The 24,157-nt window shown below is 39.7% G+C and overlaps 1 protein-coding gene across 2 annotated transcripts in view; it reads left to right on the top strand.

Moving 5' to 3' along the window:
* Positions 1 to 24,157, top strand: part of lrp1bb (low density lipoprotein receptor-related protein 1Bb) — a 1,021,613-nt gene that overhangs the window by 854,494 nt on the left and 142,962 nt on the right. For both annotated transcript variants that reach the window (XM_072912020.1, XM_061926507.1), the window contains 5 exons: positions 7,228 to 7,427; positions 11,408 to 11,596; positions 11,676 to 11,824; positions 12,084 to 12,177; positions 12,322 to 12,438. In XM_072912020.1, coding sequence (XP_072768121.1) covers positions 7,228 to 7,427; positions 11,408 to 11,596; positions 11,676 to 11,824; positions 12,084 to 12,177; positions 12,322 to 12,438 — 749 coding nt within the window. The remainder of the gene's footprint in view (positions 1 to 7,227; positions 7,428 to 11,407; positions 11,597 to 11,675; positions 11,825 to 12,083; positions 12,178 to 12,321; positions 12,439 to 24,157) is intronic.

Raw genomic sequence — 24,157 nt, 5'->3', positions numbered from 1 at the left:
TCTACTAAGACTACGTGTGCAATTGAAAAGTTGTGCAGACCGCCTTATTAGGGACCGCAATGTCCCTTTGGGACAGAGGACCCTATTGAATTTGTAAGGTTTTATTATTCTTTATTATTATTCTTCATTATACCGCCGCCTCTTTGAGCTGTAATTTCACCCTCTTAACATGCTTCAAAACTCACCATATTTGACACACACATCAGGACTGGCTAAATGTCGTAGAGACATGAAACAAAAACCCCTATGTAGGTCTGACTTAGACCTAGATTTCATACACTGACATCTTTCAGCAAAAATCAACAGGAAGTTGGCAATTCCCCCTTCTAAACAACATTTTAGTAAAAACAGTCACTTTTGCCTCTTTGAGCTGTAATTTGACACTTTTAACATGCTTCAAAACTCACCAAACTGGACACACACATCAGGACTGGCGAAAATTGCGCTCTAATAAAAAAAAAACCCTAAAACTAAAAATTGCGCTCTAGCGCCTCCTAGGAATAAAACACAGACAAAACTGCTCCGAGGAAGAAAACACAGACAAAACTGCTTGTAACTTCCGGTAGGAATGTCGTAGAGACATGAAACAAACCTCTATGTAGGTCTCACTTAGACCTACATTTCATTCATTGACAACCCCCAGCAAAAATCAACAGGAAGTTTGCAATTCCCCCTTCAAAACAAAAGTGGGGTCAAAACAGTCACCTTTTTTTTAAACATTATCTCCTCTGAGCGCGTTTGTTGTGTCGGCTTCAAACTAGCACATGAGAGAGATTGAACCCTTCTGATTAAAAGTTGACAAAAGAGTTTTAACTACTGCTCCGGTTTTGATTTTACGAGCCTTCAAAGAACCGCTGCGCTGGTGCTGCTGCGCTGCTGCCGTCTCAAAATGGCCGCTTAAAAGCAGGAAGCACCAGCGTGACCACACAATGCAGAGAAGGGAGGTACTGTGCGGGTAAAGATATGTTAACTGGGTAAAGGCTGAAAGCACAAGTATGACCCCAATATGCAGAGAAGGTAGGTAATGTGCGGATGAAAATAGGTTGAATGGGTACAGGCAGGAAATACGAGCGTGACCTTACTATGCAGAGAAGGTTAAATTACATGATTACATAGATATGTTGTATGGGTGAAAGAAAGAAGCACCAGTGTGTCCCCAGGATGCACGGAAGGTAGGTAATGTGCAGGTAAAGATATGTTGAATGGGTAAAGGCAGGAAACACCAGCAAAAGTCGGTCCTGTCCAACGCTGCTTGCAGCTTTAATTTAAATGATATTTTTGCGTGTACCATACGGGGCATCACCTCGAAGACACTCGATCTTTTACTGCACATTCATGTTATCATGCTCGTATCTGTCGCATTTTGCTATGTTTTCAAACATGCAGCAGACATGTACACTGCAAAAAGTCAGTGTTCAAAAACATGAAAAAAAATTACAAAAATGAGGGGTATTTTATTTGAACTAAGCAAAATTATCTGCCAATAGAACAAGAAAATGTGGCTTGTCAAGACTTTCCAAAACAAGTAAAATTAGCTAACTTCAATGAACCCAAAAATACATTAAAATAAGTATATTCTCACTAATAACAAGTGCACTTTTCTTGGTAAAAAAAAAAAAAAAAAGAGACCTTTTTGCTCAATATGTTGAAAAATATTCTTAAATTAAGTAAATGCTAGTGCCATTATCTTGACATAATGATATGCGCTCGGCATTACATTTCTTGAAACCAGCAAACTTATACTAAAAACTAATTTATTGTTCTTAATGGATTGGCAACAAGGCAACCGCTTGTTACTCCCGGGGTCTAAAAATGCATTTTTCCATCGATAACATGACATCATTGCGCCAAGTGGGTGCTCTTTCAGTCAATTAGTGCGCATATATACAGGCCGGACCCCGTCCAAAAAATTTTTAATTGTAATTTTGAAGAATTCATCTGTGCATGAACTATTTCTGTTCAAAATTGTTAGAAATGTCACATGTTAAATGTTTAAATATAAACTGTACTGTGCCAACTGTACTACTATATGAGTATGTATTATCTATTGTTTCATTGAAAATAAAACAGCAAAGTCCATTTGGCTGTCATCTGTTTTAATTATGAGACACAATTGTGTCAAAGTCATGATTTTTTTATTCATGCTTGAAATAAGAAATTATTACTTTAAAAAAGCAGTTTTATACTTGTGAGTGTTATTGACACAGCTTTGCAACACTTGATATTCTAGTTTCAAGCATGTTTTACTCAATATAGGTCATAACATCTCAGCAACAAGCTGTACTATCTTACTGAGATAATTTAGGACCAAAACACTTAAAACAAGTAAAACACTCTAACATAAAATCTGGTTAGTGAGAAGAATTATCTTATCAGACAGAAAATAAGCAAATATCACCCTTATTTGAGATATTTAATCCTACTTAGATTTCAGTTTTTGCAGTGTATACGGGCATCACCACGGAGACACTCGATCATTTACTGCACGTTCATGTTATCATGCTCGTCGTATCTGTCGCATTTTGCTATGTTTTCAAACATGCAGCAGACATGTACCGTATTTTTCGGACCATAGGGCGCACCGGATTAAAAGGGGTACTGCCGATGAGCGGGTCTATTCAGGTCTTTTTTCATACAAAAATTGCACCGGATTATAAGGCGCATTAAAGGGGTCATATTATGATTTATTTCAAAATTTAAAACATTATCTTGTGGTCCACATAACATGTAATGGTGGTTCTTTGGTGAAAGTGTTGCATAGATTATGATTTACAGACCATTTTCAAGTAGCTTTCTGAGCATCTCTTCAGGATGCGATGTTTTATGGGCGGTCTTATTTACGTGGCTCACCTTCGACAGCGTCTTCTCTACGTCATCTTTGTTGTAGCGGTGTAGCGTGCAAGGACGTGAATGGAAGAAGTGTCAAAAGATGGAGCTAACTGTTAAATTACATTCAGACATTACTTAAAGGCCTACTGAAATGCGATTTTCTTATTTAAACGGGGATAGCAGGTCCATTCTATGTGTCATACTTGATCATTTCGCGATATTGCCATATTTTTGCTGAAAGGATTTAGTAGAGAACATCGACGATAAAGTTCGCAACTTTTGGTCGCTGATAAAAAAGCCTTGCCTTTACCGGAAGTAGCAGACGATATGCGCATGGCGTCACCGGTTGTGGAGCTCCTCACATCTGCACATTGTTTACAATCATGGCCACCAGCAGCAAGAGCGATTCAGACCGAGAAAGCGACAATTTCCCCATTAATTTGAGCGAGGATGAAAGATTTGTGGATGAAGAAAGTGAGAACGAAGGATTAGAGGGCAGTGGGAGCGATTCAGATAGGGAAGATGCTGTGAGAGGCGGGTGGGACCTGATATTCAGCTGGGAATGACTAAAACAGTAAATAAACACAAGACATATATATACTCTATTAGCCACAACACAACCAGGCTTATATTTAATATGCCACAAATTAATCCCGCATAACAAACACCTCCCCCCTCCCGTCCATATAACCCGCCAATACAACTCAAACACCTGCACAACACACTCAATCCCACAGCCCAAAGTACCGTTCACCTCCCCAAAGTTCAAACAGCACATATATTTCCCCAAAGTCCCAAAAGTTACGTACGTGACATGCACATAGCGGCACTCACGTACGGGCAAGCGATCAAATGTTTGGAAGCCGCAGCTGCGTACTCACGGTACTGCGTCTGCGTATCCAACTCAAAGTCCTCCTGGTAAGAGTCTCTGTTGTCCCAGTTCTCCATAGGCCAATGGTAAAGCTTGACTGTAATCTTTCGGGAATGTAAACAATGAAACACCGGCTGTGTTTGTGTTGTTGCCGCAGCCGGCCGCAATACACCGCTTCCCACCTACAGCTTTCTTCTTTGCTGTCTCCATTGTTCATTGAACAAATTGCAAAAGATTCACCAACACAGATGTCCAGAATACTGTGGAATTGTGCGATGAAAACAGACGACTTAATAGCTGGCCACCATGCTGTCCCAAAATGTCCTCTACAATCCGTGACGTCCCGCGCTGACGTCATCATACCGAGACGTTTTCAGCAGGATATTTTGCGCGAAATTTTAAATTGCACTTTAGTAAGCTAACAATGCCGTATTGGCATGTGTTGCAATGTTAAGATTTCATCATTGATATATAAACTATCAGACTGCGTGGTCGGTAGTAGTGGGTTTCAGTAGGCCTTTAAATTAATAACAGAGCAGCATCTTCTCATCCGTGGCTCACTAGTGCAACAACAACAACAATGTGTCCCGTGAAAAAAACTGTCCGACCGGATCCCTCTAATAACTAAAGTTCCATGGGTGAATAATGGAAACCCACTGCAGTTTTTAGTGCTTTAATAGCTACTTACTGACAGATATAGGTAAGAACTTTACACTACTTTATATTAGAAATGGCAACAGCGGAAGATGAATGACACATAAGAAGATAGAGAAAAAGAAGAAGCTTATGATTGGGGTGTCGCCACTGACTACAATTGCAGACGCGCGCACATTTGCAGGACTTATGCAGATCCCAAATACACATCAGCAGGTACCAGAGGGTAAGAAAAGTTGGTTTTGCATAATATTGTGAAACAAAACGCCAGATAATATGTCTGCTAGTAGGTGCCATTTTCCGGTCCTTATACACGCACCATGATAATACTCGTTTGTTTATACTTGTGCAGCTTCATAGCTTACTGAAGTCGTACTAAAAACATTTTGACAGATTTTTGAGCGCTGTGTGTAATGTACTATGTTCTCAATGGAACATTTAAAGTTTTGGTGTTGTTTACTGCCATCATATTGCAGTCTACATGTATATTTTATGTATGACTACCATCTACTGGTCACACTTATCATTACACCATGTACCAAATAAAATTGCTTCAAGGTCAGTAAGCTTGGCCCTGCGATGAGGTGGCGACTTGTCCAGGGTGTACCCCGCCTTCCGCCCGATTGTAGCTGAGATAGGCTCCAGCGCCCCCCGCGACCCCGAAGGGATTAAGCGGTAGAAAATGGATGGAATGGATGGATGGAAGGTCAGTAAGCACAACCAGAATTATGCAGTAGATTAGGCGCACTGGGTTATAAGGCGCCCTGGCGATTTTTGAGAAAATTAAAGGATTTTAAGTGCGCCTTATAGTCCGAAAAATACGGTACCACTTTCTACGGGCATTTCAGAAGCAGTCCTGCAGTGCATCTACATTGAAACCACTTTTTTTTTTGTCATCAGTGCGCACTTAGGAGCTGTCTGAGGCACTGGTTGCCAATGTGAAGAAGAATATGCCAAAAAAAAAGCATATATAATGAAGTCTTTTGTTTAAAAAAAAAAAAACAACGTCATTACAATAAAATAATGCCAACAGACAACAAAACACACCAATTGAATTTGTTTTAATCAGCCCCTCAAGTCACACAGCAGCTATAAAATTATAAAATGACATTGCTGAAAATACCATTTTAATTTTTTTAAATTATGACAGTCCATATAAGTTGACAAGCTCTTGTCGGTTTGCACATACTTTTCAGACGAGCTAAATAAAGACACAAAATAGCGTTTTATTCTTGATGAATCAAACTACATGTGCAAAATAATTATATTTGCATCTTCTTCTCCCAGTATTGTGGCCGTTCTGATGATCAGCATATATATTATACATATTCATGAAATCAGGCACGCTAAACAGATTGCGCTTCTTATTCTGCTCACTAAAGACACACAATCCTCTGTGCACCCATCTGGTAAATCAGCTTTGCGTGTGCTATCAGGTTTGTACGTGCAAACCTTTAGTAGATAGGGCCCAAAGTGTAAAGAAAAAGGAAGAAGAAAACACAAACGAACATGCACAGGGTGGTCTTTTTTTTATTTTTATTTTTTTTATTAATCAATCAACAAAACAATACACAACAACACCACAACAATGCAATCCAATTCCAAAACCAAACCCTTCCCAGCAACATTAAGAACAACAATAAACAGAGCAATTGAGAGCAATTGAGGACACACAAATCCAAATGTAGTGAAACAAAAATGAACATTAACGACAACAGCATCAATATTAGTAACAATTTCAAGATAGCAGTGATTAAAAAAAAACCTCATTGATATCATCATTAAAAACTTTAATAAAATGATAAAAAATATAGAAATGAACAACAGGGTGGTCTTTGATCAACTTGCTGTTTTTGTTTGTTTATGTTAATAGTGAATAAAAAAACAAAAACAAATCAAAACTATCAGTGTCTTCAAGTGAACAACGCTGACAGTAAAGGCTGAGTGTGCATATGCGGACAAATGCGATTCATTACAAATCATAGGCTCTTTTGCACATTCGACATCACTACTAATCAGGGGCACCGCTGGGGATTTTGGGCCCCATGAAAAGAATCTTTACAGGGCCCCCAACACAGTGTCATTATTTTTTCTGTATTATAATTTCATCATCATTAGGGGCCTCTCTGGGCCCCCCTCCATCATGGGCCCCTAGAATCCGTCTCCTTTACCCCCCCTGCTACTAATTGAATACCTTTAGTGCAGGGGTGTCAAACTCATTTTAGATCAGGTGCCACATGGAGAAAAATCTACTCCCAAATGGACCGGACTGGTATAATCATGACACAATAATTTAAAAATAAAGACAACTTCAGATTGTTTTCTTTGTTTAAAAATAGAACAAGCACATTCTGAAATTGTACTTATCATTATGTGTTTTGTTTTTTTTGTTTTTTTTTAAATTACCTGTTGCGGTTAATAATATACATACTTTATTTGTCGTTATTTATATTTTCTGAATAAATTATGTGATAATGTTCATCAGTCAACTCATTGGTGTTCATTTTCAATCTATCAAGATAAAAAAACATATCAAAATCAAATTACAGGATGATATTTATGAGGTTTGATCATTTTCATCAACTGATGTACTAACAACATCATGTGAATTATTTTGTACATATGCAGCATCATCTAAAAAGATACAAATAATTGCTATTGCGACATCGAGTGGACACATTTTGAACAGCGGTTTCTTTCATTCCAAAATTTCAGCTTCATTTTTATACTTAGCAAACTCATCCCGCAGGCCGGATAAAACCTGTTCGCGGGCCTCATCCGGCCCTCGGGCCGTACGTTTGACACCCCTGCTTTAGTGCAATACTTTTGGTTACAAACAAAAATGTATGATACATTTCTGTTGTCTTGGCTAGGTATGTATTCTGGGTAGACTGCTGTGAACCCCCTCACATTGGACGCATTGGCATGGATGGCCGTGGGCAGAAAGTTATCATTGACAATGAGATCTACAGTCCCACTGCTCTGACTATTGATTATACCAACAAGAGGCTGTACTGGGCGGATGACAACCATATCCTTTTCACAAATATGGATGGCTCCCAGAGACACAAAGGTAAGGTGTCATTTTCAAGATTTTCATCCAGCCATTGTTTTAGGAATATTTTGCCACTATTGACAGAGAAATGTTCTCCATTTTATATAGTGTCTGCTTGACAGAAAAATACACAATTTACATTTGTATATACATGCATTTTAATGTTTTGCACTTAATGTGAGACTGCACTTTTTTGTATTTTTCCCTATAATTCACAATATGTATGAGAGACAAGAACACATGTGTTTTTTATTTGTATTTTTTTTAATGCATTCTAACTCGAAAAATAAAAGTCCCCTTATAATGGAGTCAATGGAAGGTCCTCTACCCACAAAGCCTTCTAAATAACCATCCAAAAACCGGCAACAATACTCCGTTTACATTTCATGACCTGAATATTAACAAATTATTAGCGATATTGTTACTATTAGAGATGTCCGATAATGGCTTTTTAGCCGATATCCCGATATTGTCCAACTCTTAATTACCGATTCCGATATCAACCGATACCAATACAGTCGTGGAATTAACACATTATTATGCCTAATTTTGTTGTGATGCCCCGCTGAATGCATTAAACAATGTAACTAGGTTTTCCAAAATAAATCAACTCAAGTTATGGAAAAAAATGCCAACATGGCACTGCCATATTTATTGTTGAAGTCACAAAGTGCATTATTTTTTTTAACATGCCTCAAAACAGCAGCTTGGAATTTGGGACATGCTCTCCCTGAGAGAGCATGAGGAGGTTGAGGTGGGCGGGGTTGGGGAGGGCGGAGAGGGGGTAGGATGTAGCGGGGGTGTATATTGTAGCGTCCTGGAAGAGTTATTGCATCAAAAGGGGTTCTGGGTATTTGTTCTGTTGTGTTTATGCTGTGTTACGGTGCGGATGTTGTCTCGAAATGTGTTTGTCATTCTTGTTTGGTGTGGGTTCACAGTTTGGACACATATTTGTAACAGTGTTAAAGTTGTTTATACGGCAACCCTCAGTGTGACCTGTATGGCTGTTGACCATGGCATTCACTTGTGTGTCTGAAAAGCCATAGATATTATGTGACTGGGCCGGCATGCAAAGGCAGTGCCTTTAAGGTTTATTGGCGCTCTGTACTTCTCACTACGTCCGTGTACACAGCGGCGTTTTAAAAAGTCTTAAATTTTACTTTTTGAAAACGATACCGATAATTTTGAAACCGATACAGATAATTTCCGATTTTACGTTTTAAAGCATTTATTGGCCGATAATACCGGCAGTCCGATATTATCGGACATCTCTAGTTATTATAAGTGCTAACATTAAGGATGGCGGATTGTTCAGAAAAAGGCAACTTTCCTATGCTGCTATATTGACATCATCAGTTGGTGGGCGGTTTAGTCGCCTCAGAGCTTGTGAAAGTGTATTCTAGATCAGTGTTTCTTAACCATAGGGCCGGGACCGTATTGTCCTAGAGGGCCGCCAAAAAATATCAGTTTCTCAGCTGTGGTCCGGCTGGGCTGCACTGGTACTCAGGTGTAATACACTTTTCCACCACTTGTGGCAGTAATGACAATATTTACCAAACAGAAGAAACAAATTTAAGCGCAAAAATTATGACTAAAGTTGTAAAGCTGTATTTTCACTTGACGGTTTATTTAAGAAACATATCATTATCATGTATTATTGATTTACATGTATTTTTCATTGGTCCCTTGATAATAATATTGGTGATTAATTAATGGTTTCATATCATTTGACAATGTTGGAAAGTAGGATGGATATGATTATTGAACATGATTAAAATCAAGAGTAAGATGACTAATTCAGTGTTAATATTTAAGTGGGCCTCGGGCCCCTCTGCAGTTGAAATGATAGGCCACGAGGTCAAAAAGTTTAAGAACCCCTGTTGTAGATCATAAATCATGCCTCTCACCATGATAGTAAAAGGATGAAGACATAATCCCAGAAGTTAGTCAACTTTGACGGGCAATTTTTACCCATAAATGGTGAAAATAACCAGAAAGGTGCTGGGTTCCACCCCCTTTTATCTTTGCGAGGATTATGAGTCTTCATCTAAACGACAATATATGAACATCCTAACAGTGACAGCAGACATTGTACAGTAAGCAATGTTTTATTATGTTTCTTGGCGCGTATGAAGTCTTTAGTGACCCAATGATCAAAATACGTAAATATTACATATTGTTATAGATAGATAGTACTTTATTATGAATGTGTCTGTTACTACATTACATATATACTTACAGCGTGTATATACAAACTTGATGAAGGTGATTTTTAAAGTGCTTCATAGGCAGAATAGAGCGACTCCCGAAGGCTCCATTGTAAGTGGACTTTTGCTCGCATTTATTTAGTAGTTAGAATGCATAAAAAGAAAAAAAAAATGTGTGCTTGTCTTACATGAGGATTATAAATGATTGGCAAAATTCTAAAAAAAAAAAATAAAAGGTGCAGTTCCCCTTTAAGCAGCTAGGGGTTCAAAGAAAGACTAGGCAGAGGTCCAGCTACTAGGGCTTCTGATTGCATTTGATTTTTGCTTCGTAGATAGATAGATAGTACTTTATTGATTCCTTCAGGAAAGTTCCCTCAGGAAAATTTAAATTCCAGCAGCAGTGTACAGAATTGAGATCAAATTTAAAAAAAGTAAAAAGTAAATAATGGGGGTACAAATAAAAAATAAATAAAATAGAAAATATTACAATAAGAATAAAAATAAAAAGCAACAATTGTCACGGCGCGGTGTCGAACCCGCAATTCTCCCGCAGCAAGTTTCTCCAGCACTCATGTTGGCAGTATGCCAGGACACGCCCCCGCACGTGGCAGTCACTTCGCGCAAAGACGAAGCTGCAGACTATCAGCAATCTTCGCACCTGGAGGTAATCAAGACTGCAGCATAAAGACCAGTGGACCCTTGGAGCCTAGGCCGGAACGTAATGTTATGTACGTGAGGGGTGTGTGGAAGGAGACGACACCCCTCACGTACATTACAGTACGTTCCGGCCTAGGCTCCAAGGGTCCACTGGAGAAACTTACTGCGGGAGAATTGCGAGTTCGACACCGCGCCATGACAACAATAAGAATACAAATATAACAGTAAAAACAAGAGAAACTAGTAGGGCTGTGAATCTTTGGGTGTCCCACGATTCGATTCAATATCGATTCTTGGGGTCACGATTCGATTCAAAATAGATTTTTTTTCAATTCAACACGATTCTTGATTCAAAAACGATTTTTTACCGATTCAAAACGATTCCCTATTCATTCAATACATAGGATTTCAGCAGGATCTACCCCAGTCTGCTGACATGCAAGCAGAGTAGTAGATTTTTGTAAAAAGCTTTTATAATTGTAAAGGACAATGTTTTATCAACTGATTGCAATAATGTAAATTTGTTTTAACTATTAAATGAACCAAAAATATGACTTATTTTATCTTTGTGAAAATATTGGACACAGTGTGTTGTCAAGCTTATGAGATGCTATGCAAGTGTAAGCCACTTTTTTACATGTTTTATAAATGTCTAATGATAATGTCAATGAGGGATTTTTAAACACTGCTATGTTGAAATGGTAACTAATATTGATACTGTTGTCGATAATATTCATTTTTGTTTCACTACTTTTGGTTTGTTCTGTGTCGTGTTTGTGTCTCCTCTCAATTGCTCTGTTTATTGCAGTTCTGAGTGTTGCTGGGTCGGGTTTGGTTTTGGAATTGGATTGCATTGGTATGGTATTGCTGTGTATTGTTTTGTTGGATTGATTAATTAAAAAAAAAAAAAAAAAAAAAATGATATATAGATTTTTTAAAAATGAGAATCGATTCCGAATCGCACAACGTGAGAATCGCGATTCGAATTTGAATCGATTTTTTCCCACAACCCTAGAAACTAGGCAGTAGTGACCATGTTATGAAAATGTATTGCACTGTTAATTGCACTGTGTTTTGTTGCAGTTTATTTCAGTTTTTCATTGAGTAGTAATAATAACAATCAATCTTCTTCAGTGTCCTACGATCACATCCAAGGGGTCATGGCACTGACCTTGTTTGAGGACTTTATCTATTGGACTGATGGGAAATCCAAATCGCTGCGGCGAGTTCACAAGACCACCGGTGCTCAAGGAATGGAGCTTCTCAACTCTTGGCAAGCCATCAAGTCCATCAAGGTCTACCACTCGCTACGGCAGCCTGAAGGTTGGAATTCTATTTGGCACCCGTGTTCATTCTCTCTTCGAGAACATTGTCGTTGAATCCCAAGTGTGTTTCTGCTCAGTGCCCAAACACCAGTGTCAGGTAGCCAACGGAGGATGCAGCCACATGTGTCTGCTATCCCCTGGTGGGGACCACAGATGTGCCTGCCCCAGTAATTTCTACCTGGCTGCTGACAACAAGACCTGTCTTTCCAACTGCACCTCCAGTCAGGTCAGCCATGTTTCTTTCGGTCAATCCACTTTGTCACTGTTCTGTCCTCGTCAGTACTTCCCACAGGGACACGCCGCCTTACTTTGATTTGCTTTATTCTTCTGACACGCGCCATTGGCTCTGTGAAATGGCTGTCTATTGATTTTGTCTTTGCTTTGAAAAAAAGGTTGAAACTAAAATACCGTTGAGAGGGATTCATGTTGGCTTGGTAAATATATATATATTTTCCCCATACCTATTCTCCGCTTGATTCAAATAGTTTCGCTGTGGGACAGACGAGTGCATCCCTTTCTGGTGGAAATGTGACACGGTTGATGACTGTGGGGATGGATCAGATGAACCTACAGACTGCCGTAAGTTCATGTTGTATTGTTGGCTTTGACTGGCATTTTATCTATGGAAACTTACATTATTTTCAAAATGCCCAACATTATATGCACTCCCCAAATTCTGAGAGCTGTATCCTGAAGTTAAAGTTGCAATTTCTATTCCGACAGCGGAATTCAAATGTCAACCTGGACGTTTTCAGTGTGGCACTGGTCTCTGCGCGCTTCCTCCATTCATCTGTGATGGCGAGAACGACTGTGGTGACAACTCGGATGAAGCTAACTGCGGTGAGGACACTCGCTATCACACTGTTTTTTTTTAACCACTGTACCACGGCACACAGGTGTGCTGTAAGATACAGTCTGGTGTGCCGTGGGAGATTATGTAATGTCACCTAATTGGGTTGAAAAATATTTTTTGCAAACCGGTAATTATAATCCGCAAATAATGTGTGAGTGTCTGTACTGTCTGGAGCTCGGCAAAGTAAACGTTTAATACTCTTCCATATCAGTAGGTGGCAACAGGTAGCTGATTGCTTTGTCATGATCCTAATATGATGTAGGCAGCATGCAGGTCAAAAGGTATCCAATGCCATCCATTCATCCATCTTCTTCCGCTTATCCGAGGTTGGGTCGCGGGGGCAGCAGCCTAAGCAGGGAAGCCCAGACTTTCCTCTCCCCAGCCACTTCGTCCAGCTCTTCCCGGGGGATCCCGAGGCGTTCCCAGGCCAGCCAGGAGACATAGTCTTCCCAACGTGTCCTGGGTCTTCCCCGGGGCCTCCTACCGGTTGGACGTGCCCTAAACACCTCCCGAGGGAGGCGTTCGGGTGGCATCCTGACCAGATGCCCGAACCACCTTATCTGGCTCCTCTCGATGTGGAGGAGCAGTGGCTTTACTTTGAGCTCCTCCCGGATGACAGAGCTTCTCACCCTATCTCTAAGGGAGAGCCCCACCACCCGGCGGAGGAAACTCATTTCGGCCGCCTGTACCCGTGATCTTCTCCTTTCGGGTAATAACCCAAAGCTCATGACCATAGGTGAGGATGGGAACGTAGATCGACCGGTAAATTGAGAGCTTTGCCTTCCGGCTCAGCTCCTTCTTCACCACAACGGATCAATACAGCGTCCGCATTACTGAAGATGCCGCACCGATCCGCCTGTCGATCTCACGATCCACTTTTCCCTCACTCGTGAACAAGACTCCTAGGTACTTGAACTCCTCCACTTGGGGCAGGGTCTCCTCCCCAACCCGGAGATGGCACTCCACCCTTTTCCGGGCGAGAACCATGGACTCGGACTTGGAGGTGCTGATTCTCATCCCAGTCGCTTCATACTTGGCTGCGAACCGATCCAGTAAGAGCTGAAGATCCTGGCCAGATGAAGCCATCAGGACCACATCATCTGCAAAAAGCAGAGACCTAATCCCGCAGCCACCAAACCATATACCCTCAACGCCGTGACTACGCCTAGGGAACGTAGATCGACCGGTAAATTGAGAGCTTTGCCTTCCGGCTCAGCTCCTTCTTCACCACAACGGATCAATACAGCGTCCGCATTACTGAAGATGCCGCACCGATCCGCCTGTCGATCTCACGATCCACTTTTCCCTCACTCGTGAACAAGACTCCTAGGTACTTGAACTCCTCCACTTGGGGCAGGGTCTCCTCCCCAACCCGGAGATGGCACTCCACCCTTTTCCGGGCGAGAACCATGGACTCGGACTTGGAGGTGCTGATTCTCATCCCAGTCGCTTCATACTTGGCTGCGAACCGATCCAGTAAGAGCTGAAGATCCTGGCCAGATGAAGCCATCAGGACCACATCATCTGCAAAAAGCAGAGACCTAATCCCGCAGCCACCAAACCATATACCCTCAACGCCGTGACTACGCCTAGAAATTCTGTCCATAAAAGTTATGAACAGAATCGGTGACAAAGGGCGGCCTTGGCGGAGTCCAACCCTCACTGGAAACGTGTCCGACTTACTGCCGGCAATGCGGACCAAGCTCTGACACTGATCGTACAGGGAGCGGACAGCCACAATCAGACAGTCCGATTTCCCATACTCTCTGAGCACTCCCCACAGGACCTCCCGAGGTACACGGTATCCAATGCTTAAACCAAAAATAAACAGAAGGCGAGTGCAGCTAAGAAAAGGCATTGAAGCTTAGGGATGGCTATGCAGAACGAAACCAAAACTGAACTGGCTACAAAGTAAACAAAAACAGAATGCTGGACGACAGCAAAGACTTACAGCGTGTGGAGCAGAGATGGCGTCCACAAAGTACGTCCGATAATCAACAATGTCCACACAAAAAAAGGATAGCGTCCACGCAACTGAAATAGTCTTGATTGCTGAGATAGGCTCCAGCACCCCCCGTGACCCCAAAAGGGACAAGCGGTAGAAAATGGATGAATGAATGCTAAAACAAAGCAAGTGTGGGGGAATAGCGCTCGGGGAAGAAATTAAACTGCTACAGGAAAATACCAACAAAACAGTAAAAGCCACCAAAATAGGAGCGCAAGACAAGAACTAAAAGACTACACACAGGAAGACACCAAAAAACAGGTTATGATGTAACAGGTCGTGACAGTACACCTACTTTGAGACAAGAGCTATAGTGATGCATGCTTGGTTATGGTTTGAATTCATATCCAACAATTGCCAGAACAACTTTTTGCTGTCAATACCGGCTGCTGAGTTTCATTTTTTTATGTTTTCTGCTGGTGGTGTGCCTCTGCATTTTGTCAATGAAAAAAATGTACCTTGGCTCAAAACAGGTTAAAAAACACTGCGCTATAATATTATTTTTCAGTTCAGTTTTATCTATGTAGTTTTTCTCTTTTATTTACAAAAATCACACACAATATCAAGCAGTCCAACAAAATAATACATAATAATACAATTCCAAACCAATCCGAGCCCCCGCAACACTCTGGAAAGCAATCCACAAAGCAGTGTTGGCGCTAGGAATTTTCAAAACGGGGTCCCAGGTGTCAGGTTTAAACATCGAAGACATCTATTAAAACAGACAAGAAGCTAGGAAATAAACAGAGACAGGATTCAATTTTGCTCAATTTGAGGAGAGACGCGTCGACTGTACTCTGTGTACAGTCTTCCACCACGCTCTGGCTAGAGATTTCTACGCCACCTCCTTTATTTGGACTTTCCCTGTTTACATAACAACAGCTGTTTCTAAAGGATTGGGGGGTATGTAAACAGCCATTGTTTTCGGTCACATTAACACAAAAAAAAAAAAGATGCCTCGGGTTTGGGATAATAATAATAATAATAACTGGGATTTATATAGCGCTTTTCTAAGTACCCAAAGTCGCTTTACATGTAGAACCCATCAATCATTCACACCTGGTGGTGGTAAGCTACTTTCATAGCCACAGCTGCCCTGTTTGATGGTCCTGGATCGAGCTTGGGCAGGTCTTGGATCACAATAGATAACCTCTCCCATCTCCTCCCGTCTCCTCCCATCGTACACAATGGAATTTTACAAGCCTTTGGCTTGGTACAACAAAGACAGCCGCTGTCTGCTCGCGGTAAGTTTCCGAAAGCGGAAACTTTTGTGATAACATACATAAAATTACTCTGACACCAGGGACCCCGTCAAGTCATAAAAATGGGGTCCTAATTTTGTAACCGTTTTGAAAAAAAATAATAAATGTATGCATTATCCTGTTATATCTCACATTCTATATTGTGTTTTGGACAAAGATTGTCATAAATGTTACTTAATTCATTAAAAAAACAAAAAAAAACTAAAATTTTATGCATATGTAAATGTGTTCAGTTATAAACATTCATTCACTTTCTTCTTTCCTTCATGGATCTAAACTTTACCGCTGCTGGTGTTTTTTTTCTATATTTGGATTCAATAAGTTGTAGTATTTATTTCAATATAAAATTGTAAAAAGTTTTTTGCTTCGATCATGAAATTATGACAATCGTGTGCCAGGGCATACATGCATTAATTATTTAACGTTTAAATCTTTAAGGTCTACATCAACTATCCGTCAATTCTACGTTTTTTTATGGTTTTTTTATGTTTTTTTATGTCGTTTTTTTGTTTGTTTTCTGCCCTTTTTGTCCAAGAAAACTATGTTGTTGTTTTTTATGGCAAACACACAAAATATGCAAAATCTTCCACAAAACATTTTTTTTTCAAAGCGGAATATATGATGTGAAGTAGGTCAATAATTCATAAAAACATTGATTTTGATTCAATATTATGTTTGGGCAATGACAGTTTTAAAGAAAAAAAAACAGTTTTGTTTTATTAGTCAACATTGCAACTTTTTCTAAATTACATTTCACCTTTTTTTCCCCACTTTTGTTATGTTTTTGTTTATTTTATTAGTTTTTTTAGAATGTGCCTTGGGCCTTTAAACCATTAGCTGCGGGCCGCAAATGGCCTCCGGGCCACACTTTTGACACTCCTGCTATAGATAATAAACAATTAAATCTGATAAGTCTATCGATAAAAAGCAGAGCTTTTATCATAACGCACAGTCAGCATCTCTGCTTCAGTAAACAATGACGGTGATGACGTCACTGTCAGCGATGGGAGCAACACTTGCTAACTTGTCAGCCACTTCTCCAAGAGACTCCTCGCACATTAACACTTCAAAAAGCACATATTTGCCCCGTTTGTTGACCTGCAAAGTATATTTTTGGGGTGGAGGAGTCTGGTCGGGTACTGGTTATAGCGACCTTGACTCCATCCTCGAACGATGTCGATCCAGCAAGAGATACAAGTGAAGTTTCCATAAACTCACAAAGACTCAAACAACTCATTTACTGGAGGAATGGCACAGGATGAAGTTAAAAAGGTTTACCATGAAGTCTTTCTTTTGACAGCCCCTCACGGTAAAGAGTTAAAGTTAAAGTACCAATGATTGCCACACACACACACTAGGTGTAGTGAAATTTGTCCTCTGCATTTGACTCATCCCCTTGCTCACCCCCTGGGAGGTGAAGGGAGCAGTGAGCAGCAGCGGTGGTCGCGCCCGGGAATCATTTTTGGTGATTTAACCCCCAATTCCAACCCTTGATGCTGAGTGCCAAGCAAGGAGGTAATGTGTCCCATTTTATTTAGTCTTTGGTATGACTCGGCTGGGGTTTGAACTCACAACCTACCGATCTCAGGGCGGACACTCTAACCACTAGGCCACTGAGTAGGCCTAGTGGTTACCAAGGCAGTATTTTTGATTGATAAACCTTTCGGCGAATCAAAATTTAAAAAAATTGTACGGAAAGTTCATTACTTTGAAGGCGACCAATAAAAACGCAGAGAAGGCAGCGCCGGTAAAAAATGTTTTTTTTTTAAATCCGCGTCCCATGTACGTGCGGACTTTCGAAAATGCGCGTCCTTACTGATTTCAATGCATAAAAAGACACAAAAAATGTGTTAACGCCAACAATGCACAAAGCAATGGAGAAGACACACAAACAAAGCAGAAAAAAAGGTCAGACAAAAATGAATACCGCTTATATCAACAACATGATCAATAATAATAAGAATACCAGCATACAACATTTTCAAAATGTTAAACAACAACAAGTGAACAAATCAATGTTATTATCACTCAGTATTTCCATCACCATCCCAGCCATTAATAAAAAAAACAACATTGTCACAGTGGCCTCACAACATACTTTATTCATTATTTACTACAAGGATAAAAAGTCAGATTTTAGGTAAATCCATACACTGCAAAAACTGAAATCTAAGTAAGATTAAATATCTCAAATAAGGGTTATATTTGTTTATTTTCTGTCTGATAAGACAATTCTTCTCACTAAGCAGATTTTATGTTAGAGTGTTTTACTTCTTTTAAGGGTTTTGGTCCTACATGATCTCAGTAAGATATTATAGCTTGTTGCTGAGATGTTATGACCTACATTGAGTAAAACATGCTTGAAACTAGAATATCAACTGAGGCAGAGCTGTGTCATCAACACTCACAAGTATAAAACTACTTTTTTTAAAGTAATCATTTCTTACTTCAAGCATGAAAAAAAAAAAGCCAGTCAAACGCATATCATTATGTCAAGATAATGGCACTAGCATTTACTTAATTTAAGAATATTTTTCAACATATTGAGCAAAAAGGTCTCTTTTTTTTTTCTACCAAGAAAATTGCACTTGTTATTACCGTATTTTCCGCACTATAAGGCGCACCGGATTATTAGCCGCACCTTCTATGAATTACATATTTCATAATTTTGTCCACCAATAAGCCGCCCCGGACTATAAGCCGCGCCTACGCTGCGCTAAAGTGAATGTCAAAAAAACGCTGCGCTAAAGTGAATGTCAAAAAAACAGTCAGATAGTTCAGTCAAACTTTAATAATATATTGAAAACCAGCGTTCTAACAACTCTGTCCCAAAATGTACGCAAATGTGCAATCACAAACATAGTAAAATTCAAAATGGTGTAGAGCAATAAATAGCAACATAATGTTGCTCGAACGTTAATGTCACAACACACAAAATAAACATAGCGCTCACCTTCTGAAGTTATTCTTCATTCGTAAATCCTTCGAATTCTTCGTCTTCGGTGTCCGAATTGAAAAGTTGCGCAAGCGTGGGATCCAAAAATGGCCGGCTCCGCCTCGTCGAAGTCATCGGATTCAGTGTCGCTGTTGTTGTGCAGCAGTTCTGTGAATCCTGCCTTCCGGAAAGCTCGGACCACAGTTGTGACCGAAACTATCTGCCCAGGCATTTACGATCCACTGGCAGATGTTGGCGTATGTCGACCGGCGCTATCTGCCCGTCTTAGTGAAGGTGTGTTCGCCTTCGGAGCTGTGTGAAAAAAGCCACCCGGCCTCTTCGCGTAAACTTCCCTTAACCACTCGCTCATCTTTTCTTCATCCATCCATCCCTTCGAGTTAGCTTTTATGATGACGCCGGCTGGAAAGGTCTCTTTTGGCAAGGTCTTCCTTTTGAATATCACCATGGGTGGAAGTTAGCATGGCAAGCTAGAACCACAGTGAAGGATGACTTCTCATTCCCTGTGGTGCGAATATTCACCGTACGTGCTCCCGTTCCACAGTGCGGTTCACAGGAATATCAGCTGTGAAATACGGTAGTAATCCGTGTGCGGATGGAGAGATTGCGTCTTTTTATGAACCGGATCGCTTAGTAGGAGCCATTTTGTGGTCTTTACAGATGTAAACAGGAAATGAAACGTACGGTGATATCCGCGCGTTTTTTCTTCTTCTTCCGGGGGCGGGTGAAGCGCTTCCTGTTCTATGGGGGCGGGTGAAGCGCTTCCTGTTCTATGGGGGCGGGTGCTTTCCTTGGCGGTTGCTTGCGTAGAAGAAGAAGCGCTTCCTGTTCTACCGGGAAAAAAGATGGCGGCTGTTTACCGAAGTTGCGAGACCGAAACTTTATGAAAATGAATCGTAATAAAGCGCACCGGGTTATAAGGCGCACTGTCAGCTTTTGAGAAAAATTGTGGTTTTTAGGTGCGCCTTATAGTGCGGAAAATACGGTGAGAATGTACTTATTTTAAGGTATTTTTGGGTTTATTGAGGTTAGCTAATTTTCTTGTTCTATTGGTAGATAATTTTACTTAGTTCAAATAAAATACCCCTAATTTTTTATTTATTTTTTTCTTGTTTTCGAACACTGACTTTTTGCAGTGTACATCCATTTTCTACCGCTTGTCCTGTTCGGGGTGGCGGGGGGTGCTTGAGCCTATCTCAGTTGCATTCGGGTGGAAGGCGAGGTACACCCTGGACAAGTCGCCACCTCATTTGATACTTAAAACAAATTCATATAATGGATCCGATATTCCAATATATGACTCATTAGTATGACTCCGTTTCATCAATGTAGCGTCGTCCCTGGACATCCCCAGACATGACTGAGATATAATAGTTTCTGCCAAGTAGGATTATTAATAAAAAAAATCCATAAAGCATAAAAAACTTTATGGCACTCTAAAGCAGTTTTTAACATTATTAGAGCCCTCTAAACATGAAGTAGCACCCATATATTGGCTTTTACTCTCATTTCACCCAAAAAAGTAGACTTGAGTCTGTTCTATTGTAGATTAGAGCATTTATCGGTAGCCTGGAGGATCCTTCAAACTTCATTTGGCTGCCGTCTGGCCACTACATCACGGAAACACTTCATTGCATCCTGGGTAATTCCTCTTCTTTAAAACTGGGCTTATGGGTATAAATTGTTCTGTAAAAACATGGTCAGCGTCACAATCGTAGCTCCGACCATTAACTGTGAGGTTAGCGTTCCGTCTTAGCTTTGTATGTCTGCACTGTCGTTCCACATCAATCACATCAGTTTATCTGTGGACTAGGGTTGTACGGTATACCGGTATTAGTATAGTACCGTGATACTAATTCATCATTTTCGGTACGATACCGTCTCTGAAACGTACCGGTCCCGCACCTCCCCGCGCCCGCGTCGAATTCACGTCGTGACATTGCTGGTTTTACGAGCAGAGGAGCATGTTTGGCAGCGCACAATCACAGAGTACTTACAAGCAGACACAGTGTGTAGACAGAAAAGGAAGAACAGACGCATTTTGGCTTAAAAACTAACGATAAAGGTGAAGTTATAACACTGAAACGCCTTTAAAACATGGCTAGCTAGCTAGCGGCGAACGTCCACCTGCCGTCGGCAGTGTTTTAGCTACTTCTAAATCACTAATCCTCGCCTCCATGGCGACAAATAAAGTATGTTTCTTACAAGTATCACCCCTGCAAGACGAGGAATAGCTAAACATGTTCCACTACACACCGTAGCTCACCGGCATCAAAATGTAAACAAAAGCCATTGGTGGATCTACACCAAACATCCACTGTAATGATATCAAGTACAGGCACGTATCTAGTCAATACTACTATGATTACGTCGATATTTTTTAGCATCACAACATCTTCTTTCAGTTTTTAAAATGTATATTATGTTTATAAACCCAGGAAATATGTCCCTGGACACATGAGGACTTTGAATATGTAACTGCTTGGTATCAGATTGATACCCAAATTTGTGGTCTCATCCAAAACTAATGTAAAGTATCCAAACAACAGAAGAATAAGTGATTATTACATTTTAACATAAGTGGAGATAGAACTTGTTAAAACACAAAATAAGCAGATATTAACAGTAAATGAACAAGTAGATTAATAATTAATTTTCTACCACTTGTCCTTAATAATGTTGACAAAATAATAGAATGATAAATAGACACAATATGTTACTGCATACGTCAGCAGACTAATTAGGAGCCTTTGTTTGTTTACTTACTACTAAAAGACAAGTTGTCTTGTATGTTCACTATTTTATTAAAGGACTTAACTGCAATAAGAAACATATGTTTAATGTACCCTAAGATTTTTGGTTAAATTAAAGCCAATTATGCAATTTGTTTTTGGTCCCCTTTAGTTAGAAAAGTACCGAAATGTATCGAAATAATTTTAGTACCGGTGCCAAAATATTGGTATCATTACAACACTACTTTTGCTGACAATCTCCGGTTGCCCTGTCAAGTGCTGCACTGAATGCGTGATGCTATTTATCAGTTGTTGTTAAAGGCTCACCAATGTAGGGATGTGCTATCGATGAGGCAGGAGTTGAAGATGAAGTCATTCAAAAAAGTTGTTCTGCCAAAGTTAACTTACGCTTGTCGCGGTGAAGACAGAGTAACAACAAGATGAGCCGCGGTTGTTAGCGGTGTAACCCTTAACTCGGAAATGGAACTTGGCTTGGTGAATATTTTCACAACATCGCCACAATACAGTTAATTGAAAATAAGACAAATACTGCGCATTAATTCATAAAATCCCTAAACTTAATTTAGTGCTGAATTCAGGCCAAAACATATATACCGTATTTTTCGGAGTATAAGTCGCACCGTAGTATAAGTCGCACCTGCCGAAAATGCATAATAAAGAAGGAAAAAAACATATATAAGTCGCACTGGAGCCCGGCCAAACTATGAAAAAAACTGCGACTTATAGTCCGAAAAATACAGTAGTAGGGAAGGAATTCATATGGCCTCATTCCTGGGTGGATCTCGAAAATATTACCTGACACGTTGGTGGCGACTTGTCCAGGGTGTACCCCGCCTTCCGCCCGATTGTAGCTGAGATAGGCTCCAGCGCCCCCCGCGACCCCAAAGGGAATAAGCGGTAGAAAATGGATGGATGGATGGATGGACGTTTCATGTGTCAGGTAAACTGCAACAAATGGGTCCATATGAATCCCTTTCCTACTGTTGCAATGTGTACATAATGTACGCTCAGTCAGTGTTGAACAAAGTGCACTAGCCTGTTGAATATGCTTTAAAAAAAAGTTTTAAAAAAAAATATACGATGTGGTGAGGCCGTAAGGTCTGAAGCGCGATGTACAGTGGCAAGGGACGATTGTCGTGAGGAGTCACAAAACACTATTCCAAGGTGTTTTAAATAAGGGCTAGAGATATGAGGTTCGCAAACGAATCAAACTATTTAAACGGCGCTTTTAAGGGTACTGATGAGAACAGATCGCAGTTCCGAGCCGTTGGTTTGGGAGACATTTTTTATGCCCATGCAGGTACAGTGTCGCCTGACTGCCAGCTAGGCTAGAAAATGAGTCAAAGTCAAAAGAAATGTAGCAGCATTTAGATTCAGTTTTGTTTATTGTTTCCATTGATTTATTTATTTTTTTGGATTCACTTTTCTGGTAAAAATAGTTCAAGCATGTAAGGTAATTTTGTATACACATATATATATATATATATATATATATATATATATATACAAAATTGTATTTCGGCACTTATCGATACTTTTCTAAATAAAGGGGACCACAAAAAATTGCATTATTGGCTTTATTTTAACAAAAACTCTTACGGTACAGTAAACATATGTTTTTTATTGCAAGTTTGTCCTTTAATAAAATAGTGAACATACAAGACAACTTGTCTTTTATTAATAAGTAAACAAACAAAGGCTCCTAATGAGTCTGCTGACATAAGCAGTAACATATTGTGTCATTTTCCATTCTATTAATTTATCAAAATTATTAAGGACAAGTGGTAGTAGTGGATGGATGCATTCGAAGTAGTAAATTAAAAAAAGTATTTGAGCTTCTACACTGAAGCTGCTGTTTAGTTTACATGATGGCACTTAATTGTATCTTGCGCATGTGTTAGTGTGGTGTTATAACACCTCTACTTGATGCACACCTTGCTTTTCTCTGTATTTAATTGTTGCTACGTGAGCAAATAACAGCAAATACCTGGTAGATTTTCCAAAAGTGTCTTCTTTTCTTGAAGTTTCTGGATTGCAATGCCTTAAAGTTGATTATTCTACTATTTGCTCATAAATAATGCGGGCGCCGCCTGTTTTGAATGTGCCTATTTAAAAACATAAACACATGACATTGTTCTGACATGATGCGTGATACATTTAATTTTATTTTCGCCATGCAAAGCTTCCATCTGCATCGCATCGAATTGTATCTAATCGAATTGTAATGTTTTAAAAAGTATTGTTAGTGAATTGTATCGTAACCCATGATATACATACATGTATATATATAGTCGAGGTTTTGTGGTTTATCAGTTATACAGTGCTCAATACCGGGTTAGAGCGGAATATACGTTAGGTCAGGAAAAAACACAGAGGCTATTTGATCCCTACAAGCCTGTTTTGCAGGTTTCCCTGCATTTTATAAAAACCTGCGAAACAGGCTTTTAGGGATGATATAGCCTCTGTGTTTTTTTTCTGACCTAACGTGTGTGTGTGTATATATATATATATATATATATATATATATATATATATATATATATATATATATATATATATATATACACACACATACACATACATATACACATACATATATATATATACATATATATATATATATATATATATATATATATATATATATATATATATATATATATATATATATATATATATATATATGTATGTGTGGGAAAAAATCACAAGACTATTTCATCTCTACAGGCCTGT

Source organism: Nerophis lumbriciformis, linkage group LG31, assembly GCF_033978685.3.
Source record: "Nerophis lumbriciformis linkage group LG31, RoL_Nlum_v2.1, whole genome shotgun sequence".
NCBI lineage: Eukaryota > Metazoa > Chordata > Actinopteri > Syngnathiformes > Syngnathidae > Nerophis > Nerophis lumbriciformis.
This window is presented reverse-complemented; position numbering and strand designations above follow the sequence as displayed.